Source organism: Labrus mixtus, chromosome 15 (genome assembly GCF_963584025.1).
Source record: "Labrus mixtus chromosome 15, fLabMix1.1, whole genome shotgun sequence".
NCBI classification, from domain to species: domain Eukaryota; kingdom Metazoa; phylum Chordata; class Actinopteri; order Labriformes; family Labridae; genus Labrus; species Labrus mixtus.
The window spans coordinates 21,709,516-21,736,998 of record NC_083626.1 but is presented as its reverse complement, the minus strand read 5'-3'; the positions used below and the strand labels follow the sequence as shown (position 1 = coordinate 21,736,998).

Below are 27,483 nucleotides of genomic sequence, written 5' to 3'. Positions count from 1 at the left end.
TTGTACAACATATCCTTATTATTCCAGATACAGTATTTATGAGGACTGAAATTGTATTTATAATCTAATGTCAAGGTCAAAAGGGGTTGCCTGTGAAAGTTAAAACGATTATTGATCGATTTGATATTGATTTTTATAATTTTATATTAAATCTATGTAAGAAAATAAATAGGTGGTGATACTTTTAGTTACTAACATATTATATTTCCATAATAAATGACTGTAAAAAACAAAATAAAAATATTTCCAAAAAAGTGCTTTATTTTGTTTCTCGAATAGACCAACCCGGGTCTCATAGGCTGAGGCGCAGAGTACAATCATGTGACATGCGCACTCGGCCCTGTTGTTGAGTTTGTTATGACAAGTCGAGGCCTCGGACTAAATTAGGAGTGTAGCCCCCCCTGTGTTTTGTCCAGGCGATTCCGCGATGGAGGGCATGGACCTGGACCTGGACCAGGAGCTCATGCAGAAATTCAGCTGCATGGGTACAACAGACAAAGACATCTTAATATCGGAATTTCAAAGGCTTCTTGGGTTTCAGCTAAACCCCGCTGGATGCGCCTTCTTTCTGGACATGACCAACTGGTGAGCTCGGTGACTCGTCTGGCCTCCTCTTGGTGCTTTAGATAGCGAAACTGTACACTAGCCCTTTTTCCACCTGTCGGTACCCTCTTTACACGATTATACGGTTATAAAGCAAGGACATGGGTTTCTCCTTTATTGTGATCCAGAGTGAGAGCGTTTACGTTAGCGTGGATACAGTGACAGCTAACGACGCTGTAGTAACGTAACTAGCGTTAGCTGAGTCACCGTAAATAGACTACGACTTTTTGATCGTCTTGTCAGGGGCGCGTGAAGGCAGCTTAGCGACTGTTTCACCTAAATACATGCTCCGAAATATAAATAAACAGTAGTTAAACCTCAAGTTTTGTATCTGAGGAGGAATGTTGTGTAAATATATGTTCATTTAAGTGTTTTCTCGGTCGGGTTTGTCGAGGTTTCTCGGGCTGTGCGTTCGGACTTTTACAGTAAACGAGTTACTACCGTGTAGCTAACCACAGAACTGACAGTTTATGACGACTGTCTTGTAGTTTTATAAGTGCTTCTTGTGTTAGTTTTTATGTTAGGACATTAAAAACAACCGTCACGTCTCCATTATCGCCAACAGTGACGTTATGTCGGTCTCTCCTTGACCACAGCCACAGCAACTGTTCATGACGTAACCTCCCCACATAAAGTTTGCAGAGGGTAGCTCAAAGCTCACGCAGTAGTTGTGTAAGCGTAGTGAGTGTTTGCCTTTCTGTGAATGGACAAAATGTACTTCTTTTTTTTTACAAAACCTACTGACTCTTTTTCTTAAACTGTTAAGAAAAACTGTCCTGGTTTTTAAAAACGCGACTTCGTGAATCAGGCACAGACTGTAAAATAAAAGGAATCAGTGTTGCCAGATCTCGCGAGAGAAACAAGCAACCAGCTCTATGGAAACAAGCCCAAAACAAGCTCCTCAAATAAATAAAATGAAGCCAAAACAGGTTACCTAACCTACCACATAGTGTAAAAGAGAAGCCACTTGATAGCAGTATATATATATATATATATATACACACAGTATATATATATATGTATATATATATATATATATATATATATATATATATTTTGTCTCATTTTGATTTGAAAAAAGCTTTTTTTGTGCTTTTGAGTGCCAGCATCATCAGCATGCTGTATTAAGGTCAGATCTCTTTCTCCCACTGTTTATTGTATTTTTTCCATATTTCCTCTTATTCCCAGGCATTGTCACTCTGTCAGATGTGTGTGTGTGTGTGTGGGGGGGGGGGGGATCAGTAGGGGTTCATACAGGGAGCAAAGCAAGCCCAAACAAGCAACTGCACTTTAGAAAACAAGCCCAAAAACCCGCAACCCGCGACTGACAATATTTGCAAGCGACTTTACAGAAAAAACAAGCCCAAAGTCGCTTATAACAAGCGGACCTGGCAACACTGAAAGGAATCAAGACGAAAACAGTGGTATAAGGGGCGGGGACATTTTCCTTCTGATGTTTCCTGCGGATATGTAGTATTAAGCCAGTGCAGGATTTTGGAAGATTAAAGAGACGTGTGTGTTTGTGGGCAGTGCAGCCTGTAGTAATGTCACGTGACGTGGCGTAATAGCTGCACTGCAACTGGCTTTCTAAAAATAAAGCTGCTGGTTTATGGATGAACAGCATGTCACAGGGAAAACCCATTGGCAGTATCTCTCTGGATTTACAGATATCTCAGATGTTTGCCACTGAAATACTGGGAAATGATGTCATTGTAAGGGATTTCTCACTTAGTACACATGAACAACACCATGATTCTTGTTGATCTTGTCAAAGTTAATCCTGAGGTTTCTACATTTTGAGTTAAATGTGTTTTCATTATTTTTTTAACTTTTGATAACTACAGCCTCTGTCTTGCTGAGGAAATAACACATTTCATGACAACCCTACATATGTTATGTAATGCTAGAGAAAACAATTTATATTTAATCTTGATAAAAAAGTTGATCAAACTCCATCCTAGTTAGTAGAAGACTGATAGAAAATGGGATGGGACTTTCTGTGCAAACTCATTTATAATCAAGGGGTTACCATATAAAAATGTAACGACACTAAATTGAATCTGTACTGATCACTTGGATTTCTGCCTTCTGCTGTCTCAGGAATTTACAAGCAGCAATCGGAGCCTACTATGACTTTGAGAGTCCCAACATCAGTGCACCATGCATGTCCCTAGTGAAGGATGTGACGATTGGGGAAGGTGAATCAGTACCACCGGACACACCTTTCACAAAGACCTGGAGGGTACAGAACACAGGTAGGTCTGCTGAAGTAGAGGACTAGAGCTGATAAAAAACCCCCCTCACTTTAAGAAATAATTACAATCCCACGTTTGTTTGTGTTCTCTTCCAGGTGCAGAGTCGTGGCCTCCTGGGGTTTGTCTGAAGTATGTCGGAGGAGATCAGTTTGGTCATGTAAACATGGTGATGGTGCGGTCTCTAGACCCGCAGGAGATGGTTGATGTTAGTGTGCAAATGCAGAGTCCAGTGTCTCCGGGAATGTTCCAGGGCCAGTGGAGAATGTGCACGGCTACCGGACTTTACTACGGAGGTAAGGACCGCAAACAAACTTTTCATGTTCAAGAACACTTCGACAAGATAAAAAAATCCAAAATTTGGGGTTCCTGCTTCTCAAATAAATACAAAAATGGGATTTTAAATCTGCTTTACATATATATATATATATATATATATATATATATATATATATATTTTCTTTTGGTTTTAGACTTTTGTGCAGAAAGCTATCTCGTCAGCTTTTTAATAATGAGCAGTTGTATCCCAAACACTGAGCTTCAGAGTGTTATTCCGTTGCATGTCTCCTAAGGTTCAGCAGTGCTAAGGTCATGGTTGTCTAAAGCTAATATTTGTGGATAAAAATTTGTAATTATGTAGACATCAGTGATAATGATAGAGTAAACGCTCAAATGTTTAACCCGCATATTTAATAAATAGACAATGAGGAGATTAAATCGTACTGCCAATATGCAAATGAGGCTTCAGCAGCGTCGACCAAACTTTAAATGATGATATCTAGTGTTAAATGTTATCATAGAGGATTTTTTTTTTATTATTATAAACAATAGGTAATAAACTCTGACCTATGTTTCTTAAACCAACCTTGAGCAAACTGTTATTATTTCCATTAGCATTATCATAATGGTGAGCAAATAAGCACACTACTGCTATAATTAAGTGTTAACAGAACAATGACTAAAGAAAGAAATTGTGCCAGAAATGTTGCAGTGGGTTTTGCTCCATTTGGACCTTTAGTATAACATCAGTATAATAAATATCATAATCTCTACAGTGATACAAAAACAAGCATGCATACTTTACAGTCTGCATCCTTGCCCCCTTATAGCATATTTTTTCAAGAGAATAATACATTTATAAATGGTCCAATGAAATAATATTCCAATTACCTTAAACCAATGACTCGAGGCGAACTATCCAGAGGGCTATCATCAGATAGTTTCTGTGCATCAGCGAAGAGAGAGAGTGACGGACTACTTGTTTCAAAGGGTGCTCTCTCTCGTGCCATTTCTGCCAAGTTTGATACATACAATAAGTTCCTTTGACAAAGACACTCTCATCCCCCCTGCAGCACATCTTATATATCTGTATCCCGCGCTCTGTTCGTTAGAGATCACCTGCTTGCTGTAGAAAGACGTGTTAAACCAATTCCCAACAAACTCAAGGCTGCACTATAAAAAAGACCTTGAGGCTTCATCCATGTTTAAAGTGACGTTTAATATACACAGTGCTTATTTAATTCTTAATGACATCAAACGGAAAGTGGTGGTTATTCAACACGGCAAAGCAGAGAGGGATTTAGATCTTTCAATAGTGCTCTATTGTTGTCAGCCGTCATTGATGGATAATGACTTCAACAATTGGCCCACCAATCCCAACCAAGCTAATACAATGGTTAGCAGTAGTGAGGACCCTCTTCTGAAGATGAAGTGCTAGATAATTATTTATCGCAGTTAAATCCACTCAAAGATTAGCTAGTCATTCTATTAGCGCTCACAAATGGAAGCTAGTCATTTATTTCTTTGATGAATGCCCCTCTGCAGGTTCCATCTGGATGATGGATCCCAAAAGGAATTTCCTTAAGACTCTCCTACTTAGGAATTAAGCAACAGAGACTAACTCAATGAAAATTTATACTTGTCGTTAATATTTGATGTAGGTGTTCATTGGATGATTCCCCACATTACACCTTCAATTTCCCTTTGGTTTTATTGCAGATAGGAATTGCAGAGCTGGGGCTGTACAATTCTTTTTTTGTGTGTGTGTGTGTGTGTGTGTGTGTGTGTGTGTGTGTGTGTGTGTGTGTGTGTGTGTGTGTGTGTGTGTGTGTGTGTGTGTGTGTGTGTGTGTGTGTGTGTGTGTGTGTGATCTAGCTTAATTTAAAATTATCTAAATGCTTGTTTTTTTCTTGATTGGTAGTATTGCCTTTCTTTCAAGTCCAAAAAGTGGACTGGTTGCTGTCACTTTAGTGTCTGTGTTGGACTCTGGTGATGTTTTATAAATGCATACGTCTTCTGAAGGCTTAGATGCTCTTGACACTGTGTGTGCATCACGGTAGCACTGAGGTTCATCACTTATTTTGAAGCCCACAGTCATCACAGTCAGCTGTATGCACACGTTGGATGGTCTGCCTTGTTAACGTGCAGACTAAAGCACTGACATATTCTTGTTTTTAAATGTACTATTCTTACTGACATAAGCCCAGGGTACGCATTGCACTTGAAATATAATCAGTATTTTTATTTTCTCACGCTGCTCCAGCCTCAGGGGGGGTCTTTTCTGGGGGCTGACTGTGTGTTAGGTAGACAGGCACAGAGCGGAGCGTCTGTGGCGCATTCTTAATAACAAGTGTATTTTGGGTGTCCCTCCTTGGTACTTTCAAACCAACATCAGTCAGAAGATCAGATCTGAACTGGGGGAACAGGCTTTTAAGTTTGCAGCTCTCTTTACTTGGAATGAATAACAAAAAGACAGGGAAGTTAAGAAACTGGTCTTACTGGATGCGTTTAAGGTGATTTGGAATAACTTTAAAGCAGGAACATCTGGCTGTACATGTTCTGCCTGATGTATTTGTCATTGTGGCCTTTACATGTATTTTAGGAATCATTTATTGTTTATGTTAACTATGCTAAAGTCTGTCTTGACCAGAGGACTCTCTTGAAAAATAGAATTTTAATGTGAGTGAGTTTCTCCTGGTTAGATTAATGTGCTCATGACATTCCGCTTGTTTCTTCAACAGACGTCATTTGGGTGATCCTGAGTGTGGAGGTGGGAGGCCTTCTCGGCGTCACACAGCAGCTTTCCTCTTTTCAAGCCGAGTTCAACACCCAGCCTCACCGCAGCCTGGAAGGAGACTACAACCCCTTTGCCTCGCCAGAGAAGTGCCCCAACAGCAATAACAACAGCTTCCATGATGCCAGCGGTCACATGGTCGCAGAGGAACATTGGCAGGGAAAGGGCAACGAGCTGCAGCAGGATCAGAACGGACTCTCACACAACTCTGTGGATATAGTAGCGAACAGTCTACAAAGCAATTTATCAGTAGTCTCTTATAACCAGGTAAGACATTTCAAAGAACACGGACCAAGAAAAGTGAATCATAGTCAGGCTTCATTTCTTCTCAAATCCTATCCATCTGTCCTTTATTTCTGTCTCCTAAACAACTTAAAACTGATCTAACAAACCTAATCTGACATGTTTGTACCTTGAGAGCATATCAATAGTTATTTCCATGTAACTGTCTACAGAAAACGTTGCTCAGGGCTGACGTTACAGAGCAACTGATACATTACTGGGTGCTTGTACTCCCTCTTTTTAAAAAAACTCATTCAGAGTTGAGTTGAAGAAAATGTCATTTCTAGCATTGACAATTTAAGAGTTATCTGTTCTTTAAAAAAAAAGTAGAAATAGAGAGGATGATTTTTTTCATGCTTTTTGGCCTTGGGGATGGGATAGGACAGATGTAGAGTGACAGGAAATATGGGGAGAGAGAAGGGGAATGACTTGCACTAAAAAGCGTCTGGATTTGGAACCAAACCTGCAACCAGTGTGACGAGGACTGTAGCCCCTTTTCCATATATATATAGACATTTTTGGGGCATTTTTTGCCTTTATTATTTAAGAAAGCAGATGATAGACAGGAAATTTTGGGAGTGCAGGATGACAGGCACCAAAGGGCGAGGTCGGTTCTGTACATGGGGAACGCGACATAACCGCTAGGCTATCTGGCACCCCAGGACTGTAGCCTTAGTACATGGGGCGCATGCTCTACCGGACTAAACCAGCTCCCTGAGAGGTCACATTTATGACACAATGTTTGTGTTATATAAAATGTGATGTATAAAAAGTATTACCAAACTCATCACAATTAACTTCCAACAAATCCCTTCAGTCCAAAGAAGAGGCTAGAAGTTCAAATGCACTGTTTTGTCTGATAGTCTATAATCCAAAGATAATCAGGGTCACTTTCACTGAAGTAGACCTGAAACACTATTTGTGTTATTTTATCTTGAAAAATGACAAAACCAATCATCAGATAATTCCCAGTTTATAATGTGTTTAACAGAGGTCGGGTATACCTGCGTGCTTATAAGTCTTTTTTCTCATTTGAGTCGTATTCCTACTGAAGTTGCAGCCCTTCTATCTTGTTTTTCTTGCAGGGTATACAGGAGCCCTATCCTTTTGGGCACTCTTAAATCATGGGACTTGTCACAGTGAAGCAGCACTGAACCATACCTCTGGAGTCTGTCACACCAATAAGAGAAAGAAGAGGCTTTATCCATCTGACAGAAAGTGTGGAGATTCAAAAACACTTTATGCAAAGTCCAGCCACACTTTTTTTTTTCTCCTCCTGATAAACCAGAGGCCAACGCTCCTGACGTGCAGCTCAACCAACATCCCACAAGCCACTGTATGCACGTGTGAATGCTAAGTTAAAACTGAGTGCTATGAGTCCTTTGAGTGAATACTTTTTTCTTTTTTCTTTTTTCTTTTCTTTGTTTCAGATTTTTTTTTAGTTGTCAGAGTGCAAATGAAACAATGACAGGAGTGAGTATTTGTAAAATTGTGTGTTCATGTGTGTGTGCAACTGGAAAGATAGACTTTGGAGGAAAAGCCATTTATTTTGCCAACTGATTCTCCGGTTTCTGCTCTGACTCTTTGTGCATCAATCGGGCATCTTCAAAACATGAGATTGGATTTAATGATTTACTTTTTGTCTTCATTTTGAATTCATTATAAAAGAAAAAAAGAGGGAACAGAAAAATCCCCAAGAAGTATTTCTGACGGTCATTTAAAGGATGTCAGTTTTACACAATGAGTTGTGTAATTAGGGCAATAGTTTTTAATGCTGTTAGAGTGTGTGCACATTTAGATACATTTAGAAACAATGCCATTTTTGTCCACTGGAGGGAGTCGACCACTACTCTTACAAACTAGATGTTTGGACATCTGTATTCAAGAAGTATTTTATCTTAAGCTGAATTCTATAAAATGAAGTAACAAAACAAACTACAATGAAATGGTTTACCACGTAAGCTACAAAAAAAAAAAAAAAAAAATCTTGTGGGTCGCTGGAGGTTTCATCCCATGAATGAAAAAGAGTCATTGCTGGTACTTGGAATAAACACATCTATGAAGTTATAATAAAATATAAGCAGAATACTATAAAAGGTATAAGGAAGTGTTAGAGATTTACTCAGTCATTTTTAGAATTTAAGATTTTGCTTCTCTTTACATGCCTTCGTTCAAATAAAACATACAAAATAAAAGGATTGATGCACAATATGCCATCAGACATTTTCTTCATGCCGTATGAGTGGCAGTAGAGTAATAACTTTATATTTAAAAATCTAAATTGTCATCCTAAAGCTGTCTTGGACTTTCATCATATTAAGTTGAATGTATTCGATGAATGTATTAGAGGATAATGTATTTGGAAACGTATTAATTTACCCAAAGATTTGACGTTGTATATTTTCAAGGAACATTTTTTATTGGTGTCATTATTGTTCTGACTTCTCCTGTCTGTCACATTTGAGTCCTACAAATGTTCTCATGAATCATTGATGAGCTTCTTCAGCACATGTCAACCTCGAATCATATTTGATCATTTAAGATGCAAACTTCAACAACACAAGTTTAGATCAAATGAAAAAGACAGAATCACATCACTGCATATTAACTTGCACTAACTGGCTGATCTATGCACTGAGTAATGCGACCTCCACGATGAGGCCCGTGTGTACTTTACTCCTCGACAGGTACAGTTAAGTCCTGAAGGGTTTATCACCTCTGTGATTTTATCTGAGGCTCTGAGTTAGACCACCTTGTCAGGTAAATAACGGTTTCATTCAGGCGCTAACTGTTAGCCCCAGGGTCACTTCGCTTTGACAATACCAGCCAGTAAATGATACAGCATGTGGAGTGAATCTCTGGGCTACATTGTGTTTCACTTAACATTTCCTGTGCGAGCTGATGATGATGATGATGATGATGATGCGTGTTTCTCTATGCCGTCAGTGTCAATTCATCAAGTGCAAAAAAAAAGTGTGTTTTGTTCTCAGTATAGTTCCTCTGAAGTTTCCACCAGCCAGATTGCAGAATGAATCAGTTGGCATTGGACTCATACAACAGCACATTTATGAGAGTGAGGAAGTGCAAACAGATGAAAGCTTTTTTTCTTCCCCTTGTGTGTTTGATGAATGTTTGTATTAATAAATTATCACAGAAAACTCGACATGCGTCATTGTTTGTGCTACAGGGTCCTTCAGTTATGTTTATCCTATTTTATTTATTATTTTGAACCACTCTTAAGATGTAGGGATATGTAGTCTTCTCAGTCATTAGTGCCTTTAAATTCAAGTTATTATGTAATGGTCAGTGACATGAAGTAGTTTTACTTGTATCATAAACTGCTTTGACTTATTGCATTTTGTGTAGTAGGAGAATTTAGAGGCATGGTCAGGGTATCAGAACTATAGCTGGGCTTAAAAAAAACATCTGAAAAGACAGATGTTTATTTAAATGCGTTATTTTGCAGAATTAATGTGCAGTGCTTGGTGCACAATAAGTGTGTCCTTCTTGTCGCCTTTTTCCGGTCAAAAATCAAGCAAGGCTAGGAGCTGCAAACAAAATCCCCAACGATAAAGCAAAGACGAATGCAAAGATTCTGGTTCCCTGGAAAAGTAGCCAAGTGAGAGCAACGTTTTGTTATTAAGGTTGTATTCAAAGACAAATTAGCTGCAGTTCAAACTTGAGACAGACCATGACCAGTTCTTGATCATTTGGGAGGTGTGAGATTACACAGAAGCCTGGAGCTTTACTGGTCTAAGGTGCCCCCGTCATCTATTAGAGACCTTCTGTGTCTGTCAACGGCTCTGTCCAGCAGCAGCAGTCTGCAAAGCCAAAGTGCCTGAGGGAGCAACTCTCACTTGACATGTTTAGGCTGAATGTTGAATGTTTCACAGCCAGGCACAGGAGCAATATTAAGGTAGAAGAGTGGGTGTGAGATTAGCTTCTTAATGACTCACGGTAAAGGCCTAAAAAAGCTTCAGTTACACAAAGTAGTTGCTGTTCTTCTAGCAGCAGTTCCTCGCCTCTGATGCTCATTTTGTGCAAATGTTCGACCTGTTCAGTTGTAAGTCTATAAAAAAAAAAGGCCTTGAAGAAGACATGTTTGTGTGGGTGATTCACAGGCAGCAGGGAGCTCTTTAGAATATTTCAACACAACCGCACAAACATTACTGTTAGGTTTAAGCAAACATTTACACACTCTTGCTTTCTTTTCCCTCTCTTTGACTCCTGTACTCGCTCTGTGTACCAGTTCTTCAACTTTTCCAATTATAGTTTCTTGACCTTCCAGAGCAACTCAACCCTTATCTCTCGTCTTTTTCCCGTGGATGATTTATGGACATTTCATGTATCCTCCAGAGATCCCCACATATCCTTACAAAGCCAGCATTTCTGGCAAGTTCATGCTAAAAACAATCACACGTGGAGATATTAGCAAATAAAGTTAGCCGAAGTGTGTTCCTTTCAATCGAATCATTTGGTTTTATAGATCATGTCTTCTACAGGCTCAGTTGTGACAGCTCATTAAAGATATTTGGAAGCATTTTCTCCCTTAGAAATTCACTTTTCTTTTCTTCAAGCTTGACGAGCAAGCTGCTTACACTCAAACTATGATCCAACATGACATAACAGTGAGTGTTTTTTTTTAGTAACTGGCTTGTTTAAGTTAAACTCAACGTTTTCTGAAGTGAGGAAACATTTGATACTGTAGATTAGTACTACAAACAGAGTCTGAATATCACCTGTAGAAGCTGCAATTCTTGAGACAAGTGAATAAAGTTAAAACTCACAGCTTCACCCCTCAGGACTGTTAAAACTCACCTGCTTTGTTTACTTAAGGAGCTCTCTATATGGATACTGCCCCAAGTCATTCTTAAGTAGGCGCTTAGAACAGCCTCCTACATTAGAGACACACCCTGTCTCTCAGAACTGATAAGTCATAAAGGCACTGCTAGTCAAATAAGTTATAGTCTTTGCCGCTCGGACCACGAGTCAAGCAAGTCGTCTCAGAGTGGACAGAAGTGACCCAGGTCCCGAGTTCTAGTTGGAGACACAAACGACAAACACATCCTCCTCACCTGAGGGCGACCCAGTTAAAGAAGACCCCTGACATTTGTCAACACCAACTGAGACAGAGGAACAGTTGAGGAGGGGGAGCATCAGCATTGGGAACTGACAAGGTAAGACTGCAGAGGCCTCTGTCACTAAACTTCTACAGGCTATCAATGTTCCTATACTGCTGTTACTGCTAACAAAATATCATACCTGCTACTAAGGCTTTTAAAAAGTCACTTACCAGTGGAGGAAGCAGTATCAGGTACTGTACATGAGTGAAAGTAGTAATGTGTTGGCGGTGCCTTTGTGTAATACCTCGTTCTGACAGTTAGGGGGAACACAATGTTGAGGAAGTTTGCAAATCGAGAATATTCAATGAATGACTCTGAATCCTGTCATTGAGTTTTATGAACATTTGCATGTAGCATTGTGTGTATATAGATTGTCACCTGTTCTGTTTTTTTCGGCCTATGTATTGAAGCGTTTGCTGTTGTGTATTCTTAAGGCTAAATTAGGGAAAATCAATGAAAACTAGCTGAGACAAGAAAAAGCTGCTTCAGGATTGGACTCTAAAACAAAGTTGTTAAGTTGTTATCCAGCGCTATCTGAAACTGTCATGATCGCTATGATTATTTTTCCCTCACTGTCGCATGCACTGATGTGATATTACTTTAATAAGTGAATTATATCACTATATATCAAATATCAAATAAATGTAGTTTTTTTCCAAAGAATGGAAGAAAAAAGGCAGCGATAAAGGACTGTAGCTTTCATATCAGAGTAGTTGCTATCTAACAAGGTGTTAAGAACAAGTCTAGAGGCACAAGACATATTTACATGAGCATGCTGCTTTCACTTGAGCAGAAGAGATCACACATGCAGAAAAGACATTAGTCCTAAGGGAGGAGATCATCTAGAAGAGCAAGTTTTCTTTTTTTATTACTGCTGCTAAGCATTTAAACTGCTAACCCCTGGGGGCGCGGAAATAATAGGAGAGACCTGGACCATGTGCCCAGACTAGGCAGCCACAGGAGTGTTTTCTTTCAGAATTTGTTCTCCATGTGGACATGTGTAAAGATCCTTCTCAGAGGAGGAAACTTTATTGTACATTTTGAAAATAGGTAGCTGGGGAAGGATGAAAAAAAAAAAAAACAGCTACTGTTTTCTTTTATTTATCTCCTCTCCTGCAAACACAACTGTCTCACTTATTGGTTATATTGCTGGAGTCCAGTTTTTGCCCTGTTACTTCTCGAACAGCTTGCACCATGTGTCTTTGTTTTGGAAATGTTTAAAGGGCGGTGATCACACTGATCTACCTCTCATAGTTATTTGTACAAATCCTCACACTCTCATACTGTCAGCTGCAGTGCTCAGAGAATCAGCGGACATAAAGCGGGCTAACCTGATGAAACAATGTTATTTATTAAACAGATTCATACCAGTTTTTAGGCTCATCCCTTCATATTGAAAACAGGTGAAGTATTTAGTCAAATGAAATACTCACAGAAAGCCCCATAGCCTGGTGAGCGCTTATGTCATGATAAATACTCTCCCTCTGTACTTCTCATTTATCCACGTATCAAAGTTGTCCCAACCCTTATATCTTACTTTATCAAACTTTCTTTCTATTTCTTGTGATCCCTCTTTTTAAAGACAAATGAGATGCTTTAAAAGGGCCCTGTGTTGCATTGTGATCAAACCTTTTTACCCTGCTCACTTGTGTTTAAAAGAAAATCCTCACTGACAAACACTTTCGTTTGTACCTCAGTCTTCCTTGCTTTGTCCGTGTTGAAGAAAAAGGTGGAGTAGTTTGCCTTCTGATGTTGTTAAAACATGCTGAAACAATAATGGTAGTTAAGGTCCGAGTTTCACCCAGGCTGAACCCCAAATTTATTCTTAAAGATTTGCAAATACAGTTTTAGTTTGAAGTGACATTATAAGTAATTGAAAGACAAACAATGGCTTCGATAAACACCACAGTGACAAAGGCTCCAGTTGATGGATTCCTTATTTCAAAGTAAGTCCCAGCAAAGTAAATACCATGGAACAAATGTCAAGTTTACTTTGGGATAGCTTACTGTTTAAATATTGGGCATTTGGGTATGGGTTCAGTCATATCTCTGCTGAAAATGTCATGTAGGCTGTGATGACTTGATTTATTGCTTTATTCTTGCAGCGTGAAACCAACTTGAGCATGGGGAGTCCAGGCTGTGAACACACAGGCTTCACCTCACACTCACCTCTTTACATCAGCCACCCACACACTGAAACCAGGACGGCATGGCTGGATGATGGGGAGGACATCAAACCCCCACGCAGCTTGTTGGGGCTTCCCGAGCTCAGCTTGCCAGGGGTCTACCTCCCCTGCTGTGACAGATTATCTATGGAGGAAAACCCTTGGATCCTGAGGATGACAGAGGCCCCTGCTTCTGTTACTGCTCCTCCATCCAGGTCTCCGGAGATGAACTCAGCCAAGCCCAGCGAGGTCCCGGGACCCCCCTCTGAGATGGAGGGCCAGGTGGAAGAGCGCTGCCTGGAGCAGGTCCAGACCATGGTGGTGGGAGAAGTGCTGAAGGATGTCGACACGGCATGCAAACTTCTCAACATCGCACCAGGTAGAAAAAAAAAACGGGTTTATATTAGGTTATCGTCCCGGAGACAATGAAAAGGAAAACCTGTGGCAAAAAAGTGTTGGCAGAACTCTGAAAAAGTTCACCTTAAAAAGCGATCATTTATTTGTTTGCTCTTATGTCAACATCCACACAGTGGCACAACTGATAACCGGTGAGCATCGAGGGCCCTGCCTTCCTTGTGCAAACACTTCTGTTGAAAGCTCATCTTCTCTTTGACACCTGATTCTAGAGCCGTGAAATCATAAAGACACTGTGTGCGAGAATGTCTGCTTTGTTACTGCAGGCTTCTTACCTGACTCCAAAGTAGGAGACACATTCTTAGTGGCTCATAATACTTGTTGCATCTTATTTCAAAGTGTAAATGAGGAAGTCAGTCATTAAGTTTGACTTTATTTTGATTACAGACTGTAGGGAGAGAAAATATCAGAATGACTGCAGCACTTTTTCTCCCTAGATCCTACATTTAATATAGGGCTCTTAATAAAGCCTGAATATTTGTTCTGGTTTGTTAATATAGGCCTAATAGATCTCTCTAATATCTAGGTCAAACAGTTAAATAAGCTTGAATCACATATCCTTGTTCAGATTGATATCAGTTTAACAGTTTGCACAGCTTGTCAAACTCATTTCGTTCCTTCATTTACTCCTACAGAGTGAAGTATTGTACTTTCAAAAGCTTAAGCTTGCAACAGAAGCCGGGAAATCCAAATTTGTCCATAGTAAAGATCATGTTCCAGAAACACTGGATCCAAAATGAAAGTGAGTTGAGATGTGTCTTCTCTGTGTTTTCCATTTTAGACCCGTTGGACTGGAGCTGTGTACATGTTCAAAAGTGGCTACTCTGGACCGAGCACTTGTACAGGCTGCCACAGGTCAGCACCATGTTTCAGGAGCTCACTGGGAGGGAGCTGTGCTACATGACAGAAGCAGACTTCAGACTACGCTCCTCACAGTTTGGGGACATGCTGTATGCACATCTGGACATCTGGAGATCAAGTAAGAACAAGAGAAACACTGTCTAATGAACCTTAATGGCATCAACACTTTTTTTTTTTTACACATTCACACTGATTGTGAAGCAAATGTAATGTGACTAAGAGGAAATTTAAGACTTGGCTTTAAGTATTCTGCGTGGGGTAAACTTCTATTTTTGTCTGTTTATTTAGCTGCAGCAATGAAGGCGCGCTGCCCAAAAGAAGATGACAAATCTGGTAAGTTATTGGTTATACCTAGATTTCCATCTGTTTTACTGAACAAAATGCAGAAGAAAACAAGGTTAACAGTAAATGTTTAACCGCTGGTTTCGGAAATTCTCTCCTACTTCAGCAGCTGATGATGATTCCTGGTCAGAAGTGATCAGTAACTATCCAAACCAGCCCATACACCTTTGGCAGTTCCTCCGAGAGCTGCTGCTCAAGCCTCATAACTACAGCCGCTGCATCCGCTGGCTCAACAAGGAGAAAGGTAAGACTACAGAAAGTCATGGAAAAACTGTGAGCAAAGGCACTCGATGATAGCTTGATACAACAGTGATATTGGAGCAAATAACTGATTACATAATACTAATTTACAGGCAGTAACTCATCTCATGAAGTCACAGTGCCTTTCCAAAAATGACTACACCACACAACCCCTCAAGAATGTACAACTTGTTCTCAGGTCTTATGTCAACCAAGGCTAACCATCTCTTGACTGTAGCTTAATAACTAGCATACATCAATGGTATCAATGTTCTTATTCAACCTTGTCAAGAAAGCTAATTGACCTACGCAAAAGGTCAAAACTATTTAAGATCATTACACCAGCAATTAAAAGTTAGTGAGTAAATGACAGCCATTCTCCAACTACCTCTAAAAAAACACATCACAGCCTCTCCCTGAATATTACCCCTTACTAGCTTGCTCATTGAACAAAAGTTTAAAAACGTACCTTTAAGATTAGCATTACAAAAACATGGTTGACACATTCTACAAATGTTTGAGTGACTTTTTTTTTAGCACCGCCATGAAGATAACATTTGCTGTTTTAAGAGAAGTGCCGAAAACATTTGGATAAATTGCAGTGAAATGTGGTAGACATGGTTACTATCAAGGTTAAAATTGACAACTTTATCTCATCTTTTTACCCCAATACTTTAGTTCGAGACATCTGCACAACTAATAACATTCCCATTCGCCTTAACTACACTTTATGTTGAATGCTAATTAGCACATTTTAACAATAAAGCCCAAATGAATACGTCCACATTTACCTCAACTGCACTTGACGTTTAACACCAGTTTCACGACGACAGCATGCTATCGCGTTAAACCAAGATGGAGAACATGATTGTACCTGCCTAGATATCCATGTGATACCATTTTAGCATAGGCTACTGGCGGTTAGCATTAATTTAAAAACCTATCATACAAGTGGAATTGGAGTTTCTGAAGTGTTGTTTTTTTCTTCTGTTCAAAGGGATTTTCAAAATTGAGGACTCAGCTCATGTGGCCAGGCTATGGGGCATCAGGAAGAACCGCCCTGCTATGAACTACGACAAACTGAGTCGCTCCATACGCCAGTACTACAAGAAAGGCATCATTAGAAAGCCGGATGTATCACGCAGACTGGTCTACCAGTTTGTCAACCCCGTATTTTGAAGAGAAATCAGACGATCCAAAGATAACGAGCTGAAGAGGGACCGAAGATATGCTGGACATACAGTAGAAGTAACTCAGAACCTCGTTAGCTTTTATTTAATGTTTTAATGTTTACTGTTTGTAAAGACTGCCTATTGAACTATGCGCTCCTGCCTATCAAAGAATCACTCTACTTTTAAATTCTTCAACACTGCATTTTGTTTTATTTCATTCAAACTCCCTCGTTTGAATTTTTTTATTTTAGTGTGATTATTTTGTTTTTGTAAAGGAAACATTTCTGCTTTTATCTACGGGAACATCTAAAGCCCCTGCTAGGAATTTTAAGTTATTTATGAAACAGACAAAAATTGTTAGTGATGTTTTTTATGACTTACAAAAGCAAACATGATCATCAGCAAAAACACTGACTGTTTCTATATTGTAAGCTATTCTTTTAATGCCAATAACTGCTGCCACAGGGCAGTGGGCAGATAAGACGATCTACACATAGTGCAGGGACGGCCCCCTTTTTTTTCTTAATAAGTTATATTTGACTATTAAAAGAAAACAGGACGAGGCTTTTGGTTAAAACAAACACTGCACATACACAACACATTCATCAGTAAGGAGATCAGAGACACTGCTATGTCTACAGGGTGCACAAAAATGGGACACAATCCAAAAGTTCCTCACAGAAGCTTTAAATAAGTGATGTAAATTGTACTATTTGATTTCTTGTTGAGAGGGTGAAGTGAAGATTGACACCACTCTAAAATACGTCGCTTAAATATGTAGAGCTAGCAGTGGCTAGCTCAAATTAACCTAGAGGCTGGAAACAGCTAGCCTTGCATTTTCTAGGAGGTCAAAAAACCCTTATATAGTTTAATGTGTGTTATTTTCATCCATTAATAATGTTGTTAAGCAATGTTTAGGAATGGGAGGACATTTAATAACTCCAAACAGCTAGACTGTTTCCAGTCTTTGTGCCAAGCTAAGCTAACTGGCTGCTGGTTAAGCTACACAATTACACTGACATTTATGATGGCAATAATCACATCAAACTCTTTCAAAAAGAAAATAAGAATTCATTTCTTTTACTCCCCAAATCTCCAAGTATTCCTTTGAGTCTTCTTTTTAACAACACTTTTCATTTCAAATCTTTTCGGGAAAATTTAGAAATTGCAGAGCAATGCCAAAGTAAGTGAATATTTTATGAAACCTGCCGTTTGATTGAAAGTCCTTTTTACATTTCTGTCTTTGGGTTTGTTTTTCAAATCTACAATAAAGTAAGAAATAACCACTTTTCCTTTCATTTAAAGTATAATATATATCATTTCAGGACATCCAATAAACACACAGACACTAACTTCCATTTTTTTTTTTCAACAAACTTGTTTCCCTTTCAGACCAATATCGCAATATTGACACCATCACAACAAATTTGAGTCGGGGCTTTCATCACTATCTTCATTATTATCTGTGATCATAATCATCTTTATGCATATTTAAATGAACTTCTTGTTACATCAAGATGAACAGGCACTACACCAGTTAGGAGATAAAAGTACATCACTAACTATGAACATACATCTTCTAGACCGCTAATAAAAGGGATTCCACAACATGAGCTGCTGACCCCTGTGTGCATAAGGAAGAGATCATCAACATAAAAAAAGCATTTACATATACACCTTTTTACTGCCTCAACATGGTCAGGTCTCATTTTCAACTCAACACAGTTGTACAGTTACAATAGAATATAATCTTTAAATTACATCATCATATACAAATCTGACAGCGTGGGATAACGTCACGCTTTTATGATACACTTACAATTCCATTGCAATGAAATTCATACGATATGGTACCTATTACTTAATATGTTTTCCATTGCTGTTATTTTAATGAAACACATTTACATGTATAACACTACATTTTGTCTTAATAGTCAATCACTTGCATTTTTTTTTTAAACATTTTTTTTCTGATACATTTACACAACTCATACACACTGGATGAAGATGTCTTACCCCCCAAAATATTAACCTGGTAATGTGGATTATGTGTTTGACCTTGTGTGTCGTGTATAACCTGTGTTCAATGCATGTGTGGGTGCGTGTGCATATGCGCATTGATAATGTGGGACAGTTTGATGATAGGAGTCCTTTTTGCTATGCTGGACAGCTTTACTCTAAGACACAACTTGTGAGCTGGTGATGTGTTTCTCCTCATGTGTGAGACCCAAACCTGCCAAATCCTGTTCCAGACACAGAGCTAAACACATCGGACTGCAGTTGGTCCAGTGAAATTTAAAAAACTTCAGGACAACTATGTTAGAAAAAACATCTATCCGGTCTAATCAGAGATTTAGGTGCAACTCTTAGCGTTATATCAATATCTGATTATTGATCTGATGATTCCTGCTTGAAGTTTAAGTGGAGCGAGTTAGAGATTTGAAAATAACCATGTAATGCACAGTGTAAGAGTCTTCTTACAGGTAGTGCACCACTGGTCACAAATGTATTCCCTGTGTCATCATGCAGTGTTTGCAGACAAATGGAAGTCTGGGTGGACTGGGAGGCAGCTGCAAGTTGATCTTCACTGAAGCTGTTTTAGATGTGATATGTGAGGTTATTGCATGGAGAGAAAAGGAGAAAACAGATAGATGATGGTGTTGGGTCATTCTTTGGCTCAGCAGAGAAACGGGCCACCAAATGCTAGGTAGGGCTTTAAATGACATTGAAGAAGCATGTTTAGACAACATGTCCTCTTTTAGGCCCAAACACTAGTACATTCATGTCCTGTTCAAGAGGCTTCGATCGTCACACAAATGTCTGTAGCACAGTAACGCATTGACATGCCTCCATTGGCCCCCTTGCTTTGGAAGAAAAGTGCCCGACACAGGAATTGCTCGAAACCCGCCTTTTACACTGCAGTGGCAACCTCCAGAAGATGACTTAATCAGACATTGCTCTGAGCAAAACAGTACCACTCGTGTTTCTTGTTAGCAGTGGTGGATTAAAATGAGAGCTGAATTACTGACCCAAGAATGAAAGCTTGTGCACAAACTCCATATCCTTTCCATGGGTTTCATGGAGATGATATTGTCAAAGGTGTGAAGTTGTGATGCTTAAAAACAAAAAAAAAAATGATGTTCAAAAACAAAACTAACAGAGAATCACTTCATGATCAAGCTTCCATTCATGAAAGCAGAAGCCTGTGATGCTAAAGAAGTGAACTCTGCATTTGTAGTTGAAGTGTTGCATCAAGTTGCGGCCTGCGCGAGGCTGCAGGGTTCAGGGAATGCACGTTGTTGCATAGCACATGCTGCTATGCAAGTTCAGAAACAGTTAAAACACATAGCACTGCACACACTGGAAAAGAGGTTGGACCAAATCACAAAGAAAACAAAAAAACAAACAGAAAAAGTAGAGGATACTGTCCGTGGTACTTTTAACACTACACAGCATTCCCAATGTAAGAATGACGACTGACCACAGACTGCATTAAAAATGCTACACAAAAATGGCATCACACCATATATATACACAATGCAGGTTAAAGAAGCTCGTCTTTGTCAAATGGGTTCAGTTGATTATATTATCTTCCCATTTTCACAAGAGAACAGACTGCAGTATACTGCGAGTTTAAATAAGCTGCAGTATATGTTTAAATAGAGCCACACAGAGAAGCAATGTGTTCCTGCACTCTTTCGATGTTATAGTTGAGTGTGTGTATATACTGGTATGACTGCTGCTCCTGTTTTTAAATGTGTAAGTCCACCCACCCCAAATGCTGGATAAAATATATTTTACTGATATATTGTCTTTTAGGTTACTAAGTTTTTATTTAGGCAAGACTGCTTAGCGCATCTGTTGGGCAAGGGATGTGTTGCTCTTAAGTCTCTGGCTATGTGCGGTGCGATTGGACGGGACAGTTCAAGCTGCCTCCAATGGCGCGTCCTTGTCCAGTAATGTGACTAGATCGCCTCGACATAATTGGCCGGGTACAGTCCCTCTTGGCCGCTGTCCAAACGACCTCTACACCAGCCTTGCTCATCCTCGTCCTCAGTCTTGGTCAGCTCGTCACCTGCGAAGGAGACATGACAATGACGATAGCTCGTACAAAATGCTCCACATTTCTTCTGATAAATGCTCTCTTCATCTTTTTTTGTATAACAAATGATGTAATATCTGTTTTGGAACCGTGCTTTGGAAAGGATTTGAGATAAGGTCATGAGTCTCGAGTCCAGAGATAATATGTATCCAAAAAACCACAGGAGTAATAGTCTTAACTTTTCATGTATAATCCACTCAGAGACAGGTACTACATTTTGGGAGGGTTAAATGAGAAGAATGGTATACCTGTTAGGCTAGCAGCTGTATTTTAGCATAGCTGTATATTAGCACAGTATAAAGACTTAAATCATTTCTGGCTCTATTCAGATCCACCAAGCAGCACCTCTAAAGCTCACCAATTTTGAATGTGTTCCAAGAATTAGTTTAACAATAGCCGCCCTTGAAACCACATTTTGAGGTGTCACACTTTGTCTTTTTGTGGGCAAACACAAAGCAGACTTAAATCAGTTCCTGCCTAGATTCCTCACTATTCCACTGACCCACAGGTAGAAGTTAAGCACTATCTAAAGCCCCAAAGAGCCAACCGAAGGCAAGGGAAAGGTAGACGCGTACGATTGCAGGTAACAGGGCTTTCAAAATGTTTAATAAATCAGCTGAGAAAATATTTTCTGAAGTAATTATGGACCGTAAATAAAAACCTTGTTTGTTTACGCAGGAAAACTCCGAATGCCACCTTTAATTGGTAACCGAAAGCTGTTGAAGGACAACCTATAGAATTTGCATGCATGTACCAAAATCCATTCAAGCCAACTTCAATCATTACCAGAAGCTCCTGAGGTCATTTAAAAACCACGTATCTCCATCTGTGTGTTTAGAAATAGAATCTGGATGTGCAGTTGAGGAACAAAGACGAAGATGCGCAGCTGTGATGTTATTTTTCAGCCCGTCCCTAAGTTGTTCATCCTTTAATTGATGGCGAGAGCCTGTAATTTGTTTTTCCACATGGCTATTATGGACTAACCACTGCTATTGACCATTGTGGAAGGGAAGCTTTGGATCCAAATCAGAGCAGATCTGGTGACTTTTCACCCCCATTGTGACGACTGAAGTGTAGACTACAGCCTCAAGTGTGCTAAACCTTCACATACTTAAAAAAGAAATGAGTAAACACAAATCTAGCTGACTGATGGTAGACAAATGAATTCATCCTGTGTCATCTAGTCACTGTTTCTTACCTGCTTTGAAGGTGAGCTCGTCCTGTTCCTGTCCATCATAATCGTACAGAGCGCGCACACGGACCCCTTTCCCTGGAGTGCTGGAGTCCTCTTCGAATGAATTACCGTTCCCTCCGTTCCCTCCGTTCTCGTTGCCAGAGTATGAAGCGGGCTGCTCATCATCGGACCACTCAGTCGAGTAGGCTTGGTTTTTCTCATAGCTGCTCACACTGGAGGATGGAGATAGCACGGATTGAGACTCAAATACTTCAAGTTTTTATTAAAGTAGCTGATTGCTCAAATCAATAATGAATCTATCCTCATAACAAGTACTGTTTGATTATCTTATTCATCTGTGCCATAGATTTAAAACTATTAAAAACACATCAGTGAGGCTTACTATTGCACAGGGAATTATGTTTAATGATAATGACGAACGTGGACACTGTCAGGTATCATTCACTGATCCTAAATAAATCATCCTGCTGCTGTGGATACTCACTGGATTACTTTAAGCAGTCGAAAAAACAAGCTTCTAAAATGCTCATTTGACTAAACTTCAGCAGCAATCTGCCTTCAGAACTGTGAAGTCATTTTTAGATATTAAAGTAGTCAATATGTAATGATGATTGTAATTTGTCAGTTTGATCAGTGTTTTGTCTTCACAAATTGTTTTGTCTCATCATTAAGATTGGGATTAAAATACATAATGAGTATGAGTAATATAATGAACAGAAATTAGTATAACCAGTCTTATCTTTTAATAATTTCAAGGTGACAGGAGGGTACAAACTTTTGATGACAGTTGTCACAAAATCGAATTACATAATTACATTAAGGGGTGGAGGCTTGGGGGGTGGCTCTGTCTGCTCTGAAGTTTTCAAAATTGGATTTGCACATATTTAATAAAATCATTTCAGAGGCAGCACCAAGGTCTTTTGGTAAGAATAATTATGAAGGCATATCATGATAGGACTTCAGTATGAAAACATTTATGTTGATTTTCTAAAGCAATGTATCCCTTTTGTTGTGAGGGTCCTTGTGGGGGGGGCTCAGTTTTTCTTAGACACTAGTAGGGGGGCTCCAAGGACAAAAGGCTGGGAACCACTGCTCTTATGTGACTGATGTCTTGTAAACAACAGATTCCCTGAACTAACCTGCTGCGGTCACCAGGTGGAGCCACATGGTCTGTGCTCGGAGTGGGTGGGGCGCCGTCTGGTTTCTTCTTCTTTGGAGGAGCACTGGCCTGGTCTGGGTTGTATTCCTAGAGATGAGAGTAGAAATAAAGAATAGTTTCAACACTAAGAGGAGAGATTTCTTTTTGAACTTATTCAAAGGTTTAATGCTGCACCTCAAAAGCGGGCCAGTTCATATGCATCCCAGGGCCGTGGTTGTTGCTGAACCACTTCAGGTCTTCTTGCGTGTTTGCACCCAGGATGGTGCGCTCTAGTTCTCTGTATATTGTGCCATAGCTGTGGAGAGAAAAATGGAACAAATAGTGACACTGGAAGTGCCAGAAGAGACCTGGGGTTGCTGCCAATTTGGCACCAAAATGCAGAATGTAGTTCAATTCTGGGCTGAGATAGATCCGACATTGGGTCAGGACAGGACTCGTGTGTATCCCTGAGCTTTGTGCTGCAGCAGAAACCCACAACAGCTGAAGTATTTGGCCTGAATTATACAAATAATCCTTTACATATTTTTATTTATGTTGCTACAAGGTTCCCAGAATCTCTGCAATGTGTAACCGAGAAATACAGTAGGAGTATGTTTGCATTTTAGTCGTTTTATCAAAAATAAAGGATAATCCAATCTGACAGATTGACATATTAATGCAGTTAGAAAAAACATTGTGTTTGTAATGAAAAAAGCACCAAATTATGCAAATGCTTTTCCCAAAGCTGGAACATAAACCAAACAGATGCTGTGGCGGATTGAAGAGCTACAGTACGGCTCAGTTTTGACAGAGAAGGAAATTCAGTTATTTAATTTTCAGACCTGCATCCTGAAAAGATTACTTTATTTTCTTAAACTCAGGGATCTTTGAGAACTATATAAGGATATTTCATTAGCATATGTTTAATTTAAAGCCCAAATAATCTATCTGGAACCAACTGAGCGTCCTTTTTAAATCAGACACATACAGTACGGGTGACTTACACATACAGGTGTAACTTTGAGCTTTAATTCCCTTGTGGAATACACATAAGAATCAATCTTGTAGGATAAATCATATTTATTACATTTTAATTGTCTTCTTGTAAGTAAAATGCTAAAAAACTAAAATCTATTTAGTGTGGAATCATTTATGTGTTTAATGCCCCAAACTACTTTGATTCTTCTTCTTTGTAGTTTGTTTTCTTCTCTAAGAAAGCAGCCCTTCAGGGGCGATCAAGGAGAGGTCTGAAATCAAAACCAACAGTATAAACTACAACCTAATCCCTTGAACAGAAAAGGAGCCTTAATCATCCACTGCAGGTTCAGTTAACTGTTTCACACAGGTTTAAATCAGCTGACAAGATGACAATCATTCACTGTGAGAAATATGTAGTTTGGCAGGAACCTCATTGACTGAAACATCAATTAATGGGTGCAGTCAGTCTGAACACTGATTAGAAAAGCCTTCCTGGTTGTGTTTAGAGTCATCAGTTTGACGTAAACTGCACTGACTGATACAACAGAAATTGGTCATACAGAATATGGCACTAATAAATGCTCAATAATGACGAATAAGCAGCCAGTATGCTACTCCTTAGCATGCTAAAATGCATCTTGTTAGTAGTGAATATTGTGACCTTAATTTAAAGTGTTTGCATATATATATGATATGTCTGGAGTCCTAAATCGTCTTAATCTTTTGTATTCCTTTATGCAGTATTTTACTAAACCATATAGTCCATAAAAGAGATCATATAATCCATAGAGACATAAATAGCATAAACAGCCGCTCACCTTTGGTTCTCAGTGAGGTTAAGGTGGCGTTTGATGTCCAGTAGGGCCTCCTTGAGGAAGGTCAGCCTCTTGACTTCATGCTGCTGGCACTGATCAAACACCTGCTCCATGCACTCCATGTACTGCGGGGTGCACTTGTTCAGCTCCTCCAGAGACTTCTCATACTTCTCTTTAGCCTGAGACAGGAAACAGAAAAACAAAGGACAGGGTTTTCGAAAAAAAACTTGCATCTTGATTTTTTTTTTGGAATGTATATGCTCAATCTCAGGCTCATGGCAAGTTAGCTAAGGGCAACAAATGCTCGTCCCTCAACAAAAAGTGTGGGGGGAAAAAAACGTTTGAGGGATTGACAGTAAGAGAACGTCTTTTTGTAAATTCTATTGTGTCACATTTAAAAGAGCCAATGTTTGCCTTCACACTGCAAACATTTATCACAACATAAAATCTTAAACTGTTCATTGAAATTACAATACGTCAAAAGCCTGATCAATACCAGGAGTAAGACAATATTAATAAAACTGTGTGGTACATCTACCTACAAATGTAACAAAAATCACTTCTGCTCAAATATTTTAGTGAAATTTGTTGGTTCCGATGAGCCAATAGTTACATTTCAGGAAAGATAAATTCACTTTGCTTTTCTGCCTTGACTTTGTTTGTTTTTTCGCTGACTCACACCAGAAAACAACCTTTTGTCTCATTACTTGAGTCCGGCCTTCTCCTCACCTTCAGCATGTCCTGTTTGCATTTGTCCACTTTCTCGTGGAGCTTCTTCTGCTGGTCGGGTGTGACAGAAGCCTCGGTCTTGCCGTTGGCCTCTCGGGCGGCAGCCAGCTTCTCCTCCTTGCATGCCATGTGGTACGTTTTTTTAGCTGCCTCCATCTGCATGTCCAAACGCAGGCATCGTCAGTATCTCAAATACATGATCTGATTTGACCAATGGAGCAGGAGGGAGTCATATCTACTCAAGTCAAAGTAGGAACGACCTTGTTCAGAGAGGATACTCTATTCTGATGTGATCAGTAGAACAACATTAATATTATTATATCCTGATTTCCAGTACAAGAGACCAAAGTGAGTAAAAACACACAATATCTTCTACGTAATGTCAGGAGAACACATCACAGCTTTCAGGGTCAGACTAAAAGAACAAGCACAAACAGCCTTTCAAGAGTGTACTATGGTGGGAACATATAGAGTACAAGGCTTGGTTTCAATAAATTAATTAATGACTGATTATGTTACCTCATAGAATTTTTGTTGTTAATATCATATACAATTGAACTGTTTAAGAGCAGTGAATCAGGAAATGTGCATAAAGGGAGGAGAGATGAAGTGATGATGTGACACAGCTAGACTTGAAGCACCAAAACATCATAAGCAACACATGTGAACCAAACAGCAGCTCTTTTCTGTCTTAGCTTCCTGAAATGTGCCGTTACACACGGCATACAGATGATGATTCATTCACATTTCTCTTCCCCCCCCCCTCACCTCCTTCAGCTTCTTGGCCCAGGGCTTCTGAGCCTTCTTGAATCCTTCATCCGCCTCCTTGGCCTCCTTGAAGCCTCCGATCATTTGCTTGTGATAGGCCTCCTTCTGCCAGTTCTTCACTTTCTCCACGTCCTCGTTCATCAGGTTGTTCTTCACATCTTGGTGCAGCTCACTCACTTTGTCTGCCTCCGTCATCACAGCCAGCCAGGCTCTCTCCACAGAGCCGTACTGTGGACCTGTGGGTTGGGGAAAAAAACAAACATGCCAAGCCAAATGTAACCAGTGAAAAACATTATACTAACCGTGAATCTACTGTATATCCGTTTGTTGAAGTATTAATGTTATTGAGCAATCCCTGAATGAGACCTTTCTCAATGAGCTGCCTCCATCTCTTGGACCAGGCAGTTAGCTGATCACCATATGCTTTCTCTATCTTCGCACGCTCCTGCAGGCAGCCCATGAGGTCATTGCAGAGCCGATGGCCATCATCAACTCTCTTGACAGCACGTTTGTAGTTCCCTACCTGAGAAGAGAGAGACAAAAGGGCTAAATGACAGAAAGCAAATCTGTCTTCTCAGACAAAAGGAGGGATGTGAAAACATACAGTATAGAAAGAGTGATGAAATGTACATTTTTTATATATCACTGACAAATATAAGCTGATATACTCTACAATTTAAGATGTTTATAGTAAATTAGAGAAGGATGCTTCTCTTGTGATATTTGCCACATTACTTTTAAAGTAATTTCAGTGATTTTCAGTTTGTAAACAAACAGTTTTGGTGGCCCTACGTCAACTTTTCTTTTAAATCGTGTTCTTATTGACACCGAGGAAAATAAGATATCACTAAAAAAAAGGCTTTTTAATGTGTTTTTCTGTTTAATGAGGTTAAACTTTAGATGTTTTTCCGCCTCCAAAAAAACAATATCACAACCACTCAGTTCTTTGACTCTTCCTACATGTTAAATTAAGGTCTAAAGGTGACATAAGGATGTTTGTGCTTCACTTAATTTGTACATTTTAATAATAATGGTAGTAAATAGTTAGACTGGAAATTAGTTCATAAGTGTGGAGGAAAGGTTTTGTAGTTTAACATTTTTTACAATGACAGAACAAATGACCTCTCATTGTATTAATTGTTCCTCACATTTCTCAGTAACAATACAACGATCATTATAGAAAATGTTGTCAAGGTTTCTTTAAATCTGTTGCTGAGCAGAGAGGTGGAAT

The 27,483-nt window shown here is 39.4% G+C and overlaps 3 protein-coding genes across 6 annotated transcripts in view; 2 read left to right on the top strand and 1 right to left on the bottom strand.

Moving 5' to 3' along the window:
* The first annotated feature begins 335 nt into the window (after positions 1-335).
* Positions 336-9,371, top strand: LOC132989726 (protein ILRUN-like). The gene is made up of 5 exons (XM_061057512.1): positions 336-585; positions 2,704-2,858; positions 2,954-3,151; positions 5,876-6,195; positions 7,296-9,371. Exons 1-5 carry the CDS (start codon positions 428-430, stop codon positions 7,329-7,331), a joined length of 867 nt encoding a protein of 288 aa, XP_060913495.1. The 5' UTR covers positions 336-427; the 3' UTR covers positions 7,332-9,371.
* Positions 9,372-11,150: 1,779 nt separating this feature from the next.
* LOC132989724 (SAM pointed domain-containing Ets transcription factor-like) lies at positions 11,151-18,077 on the top strand. The gene is made up of 6 exons (XM_061057510.1): positions 11,151-11,387; positions 13,439-13,877; positions 14,694-14,891; positions 15,062-15,106; positions 15,222-15,359; positions 16,353-18,077. The coding sequence occupies exons 2-6, from the start codon at positions 13,457-13,459 to the stop codon at positions 16,532-16,534; spliced, it is 984 nt and encodes a 327-aa protein (XP_060913493.1). The 5' UTR covers positions 11,151-11,387; positions 13,439-13,456; the 3' UTR covers positions 16,535-18,077.
* Positions 17,976-27,483, bottom strand: part of LOC132989723 (protein kinase C and casein kinase substrate in neurons protein 1-like) — a 36,161-nt gene continuing 26,653 nt past the window's right edge. For all 4 annotated transcript variants that reach the window (XM_061057505.1, XM_061057508.1, XM_061057506.1 and 1 more), the window contains 8 exons: positions 26,619-26,775; positions 26,253-26,488; positions 25,485-25,640; positions 24,759-24,934; positions 23,158-23,278; positions 22,964-23,070; positions 21,828-22,036; positions 17,976-20,602 (listed from right to left, as the gene is read on the bottom strand). In XM_061057505.1, the coding sequence (XP_060913488.1) occupies positions 20,493-20,602; positions 21,828-22,036; positions 22,964-23,070; positions 23,158-23,278; positions 24,759-24,934; positions 25,485-25,640; positions 26,253-26,488; positions 26,619-26,775 (1,272 nt within the window). In that variant the 3' untranslated portion in view covers positions 17,976-20,492. The remainder of the gene's footprint in view (positions 20,603-21,827; positions 22,037-22,963; positions 23,071-23,157; positions 23,279-24,758; positions 24,935-25,484; positions 25,641-26,252; positions 26,489-26,618; positions 26,776-27,483) is intronic.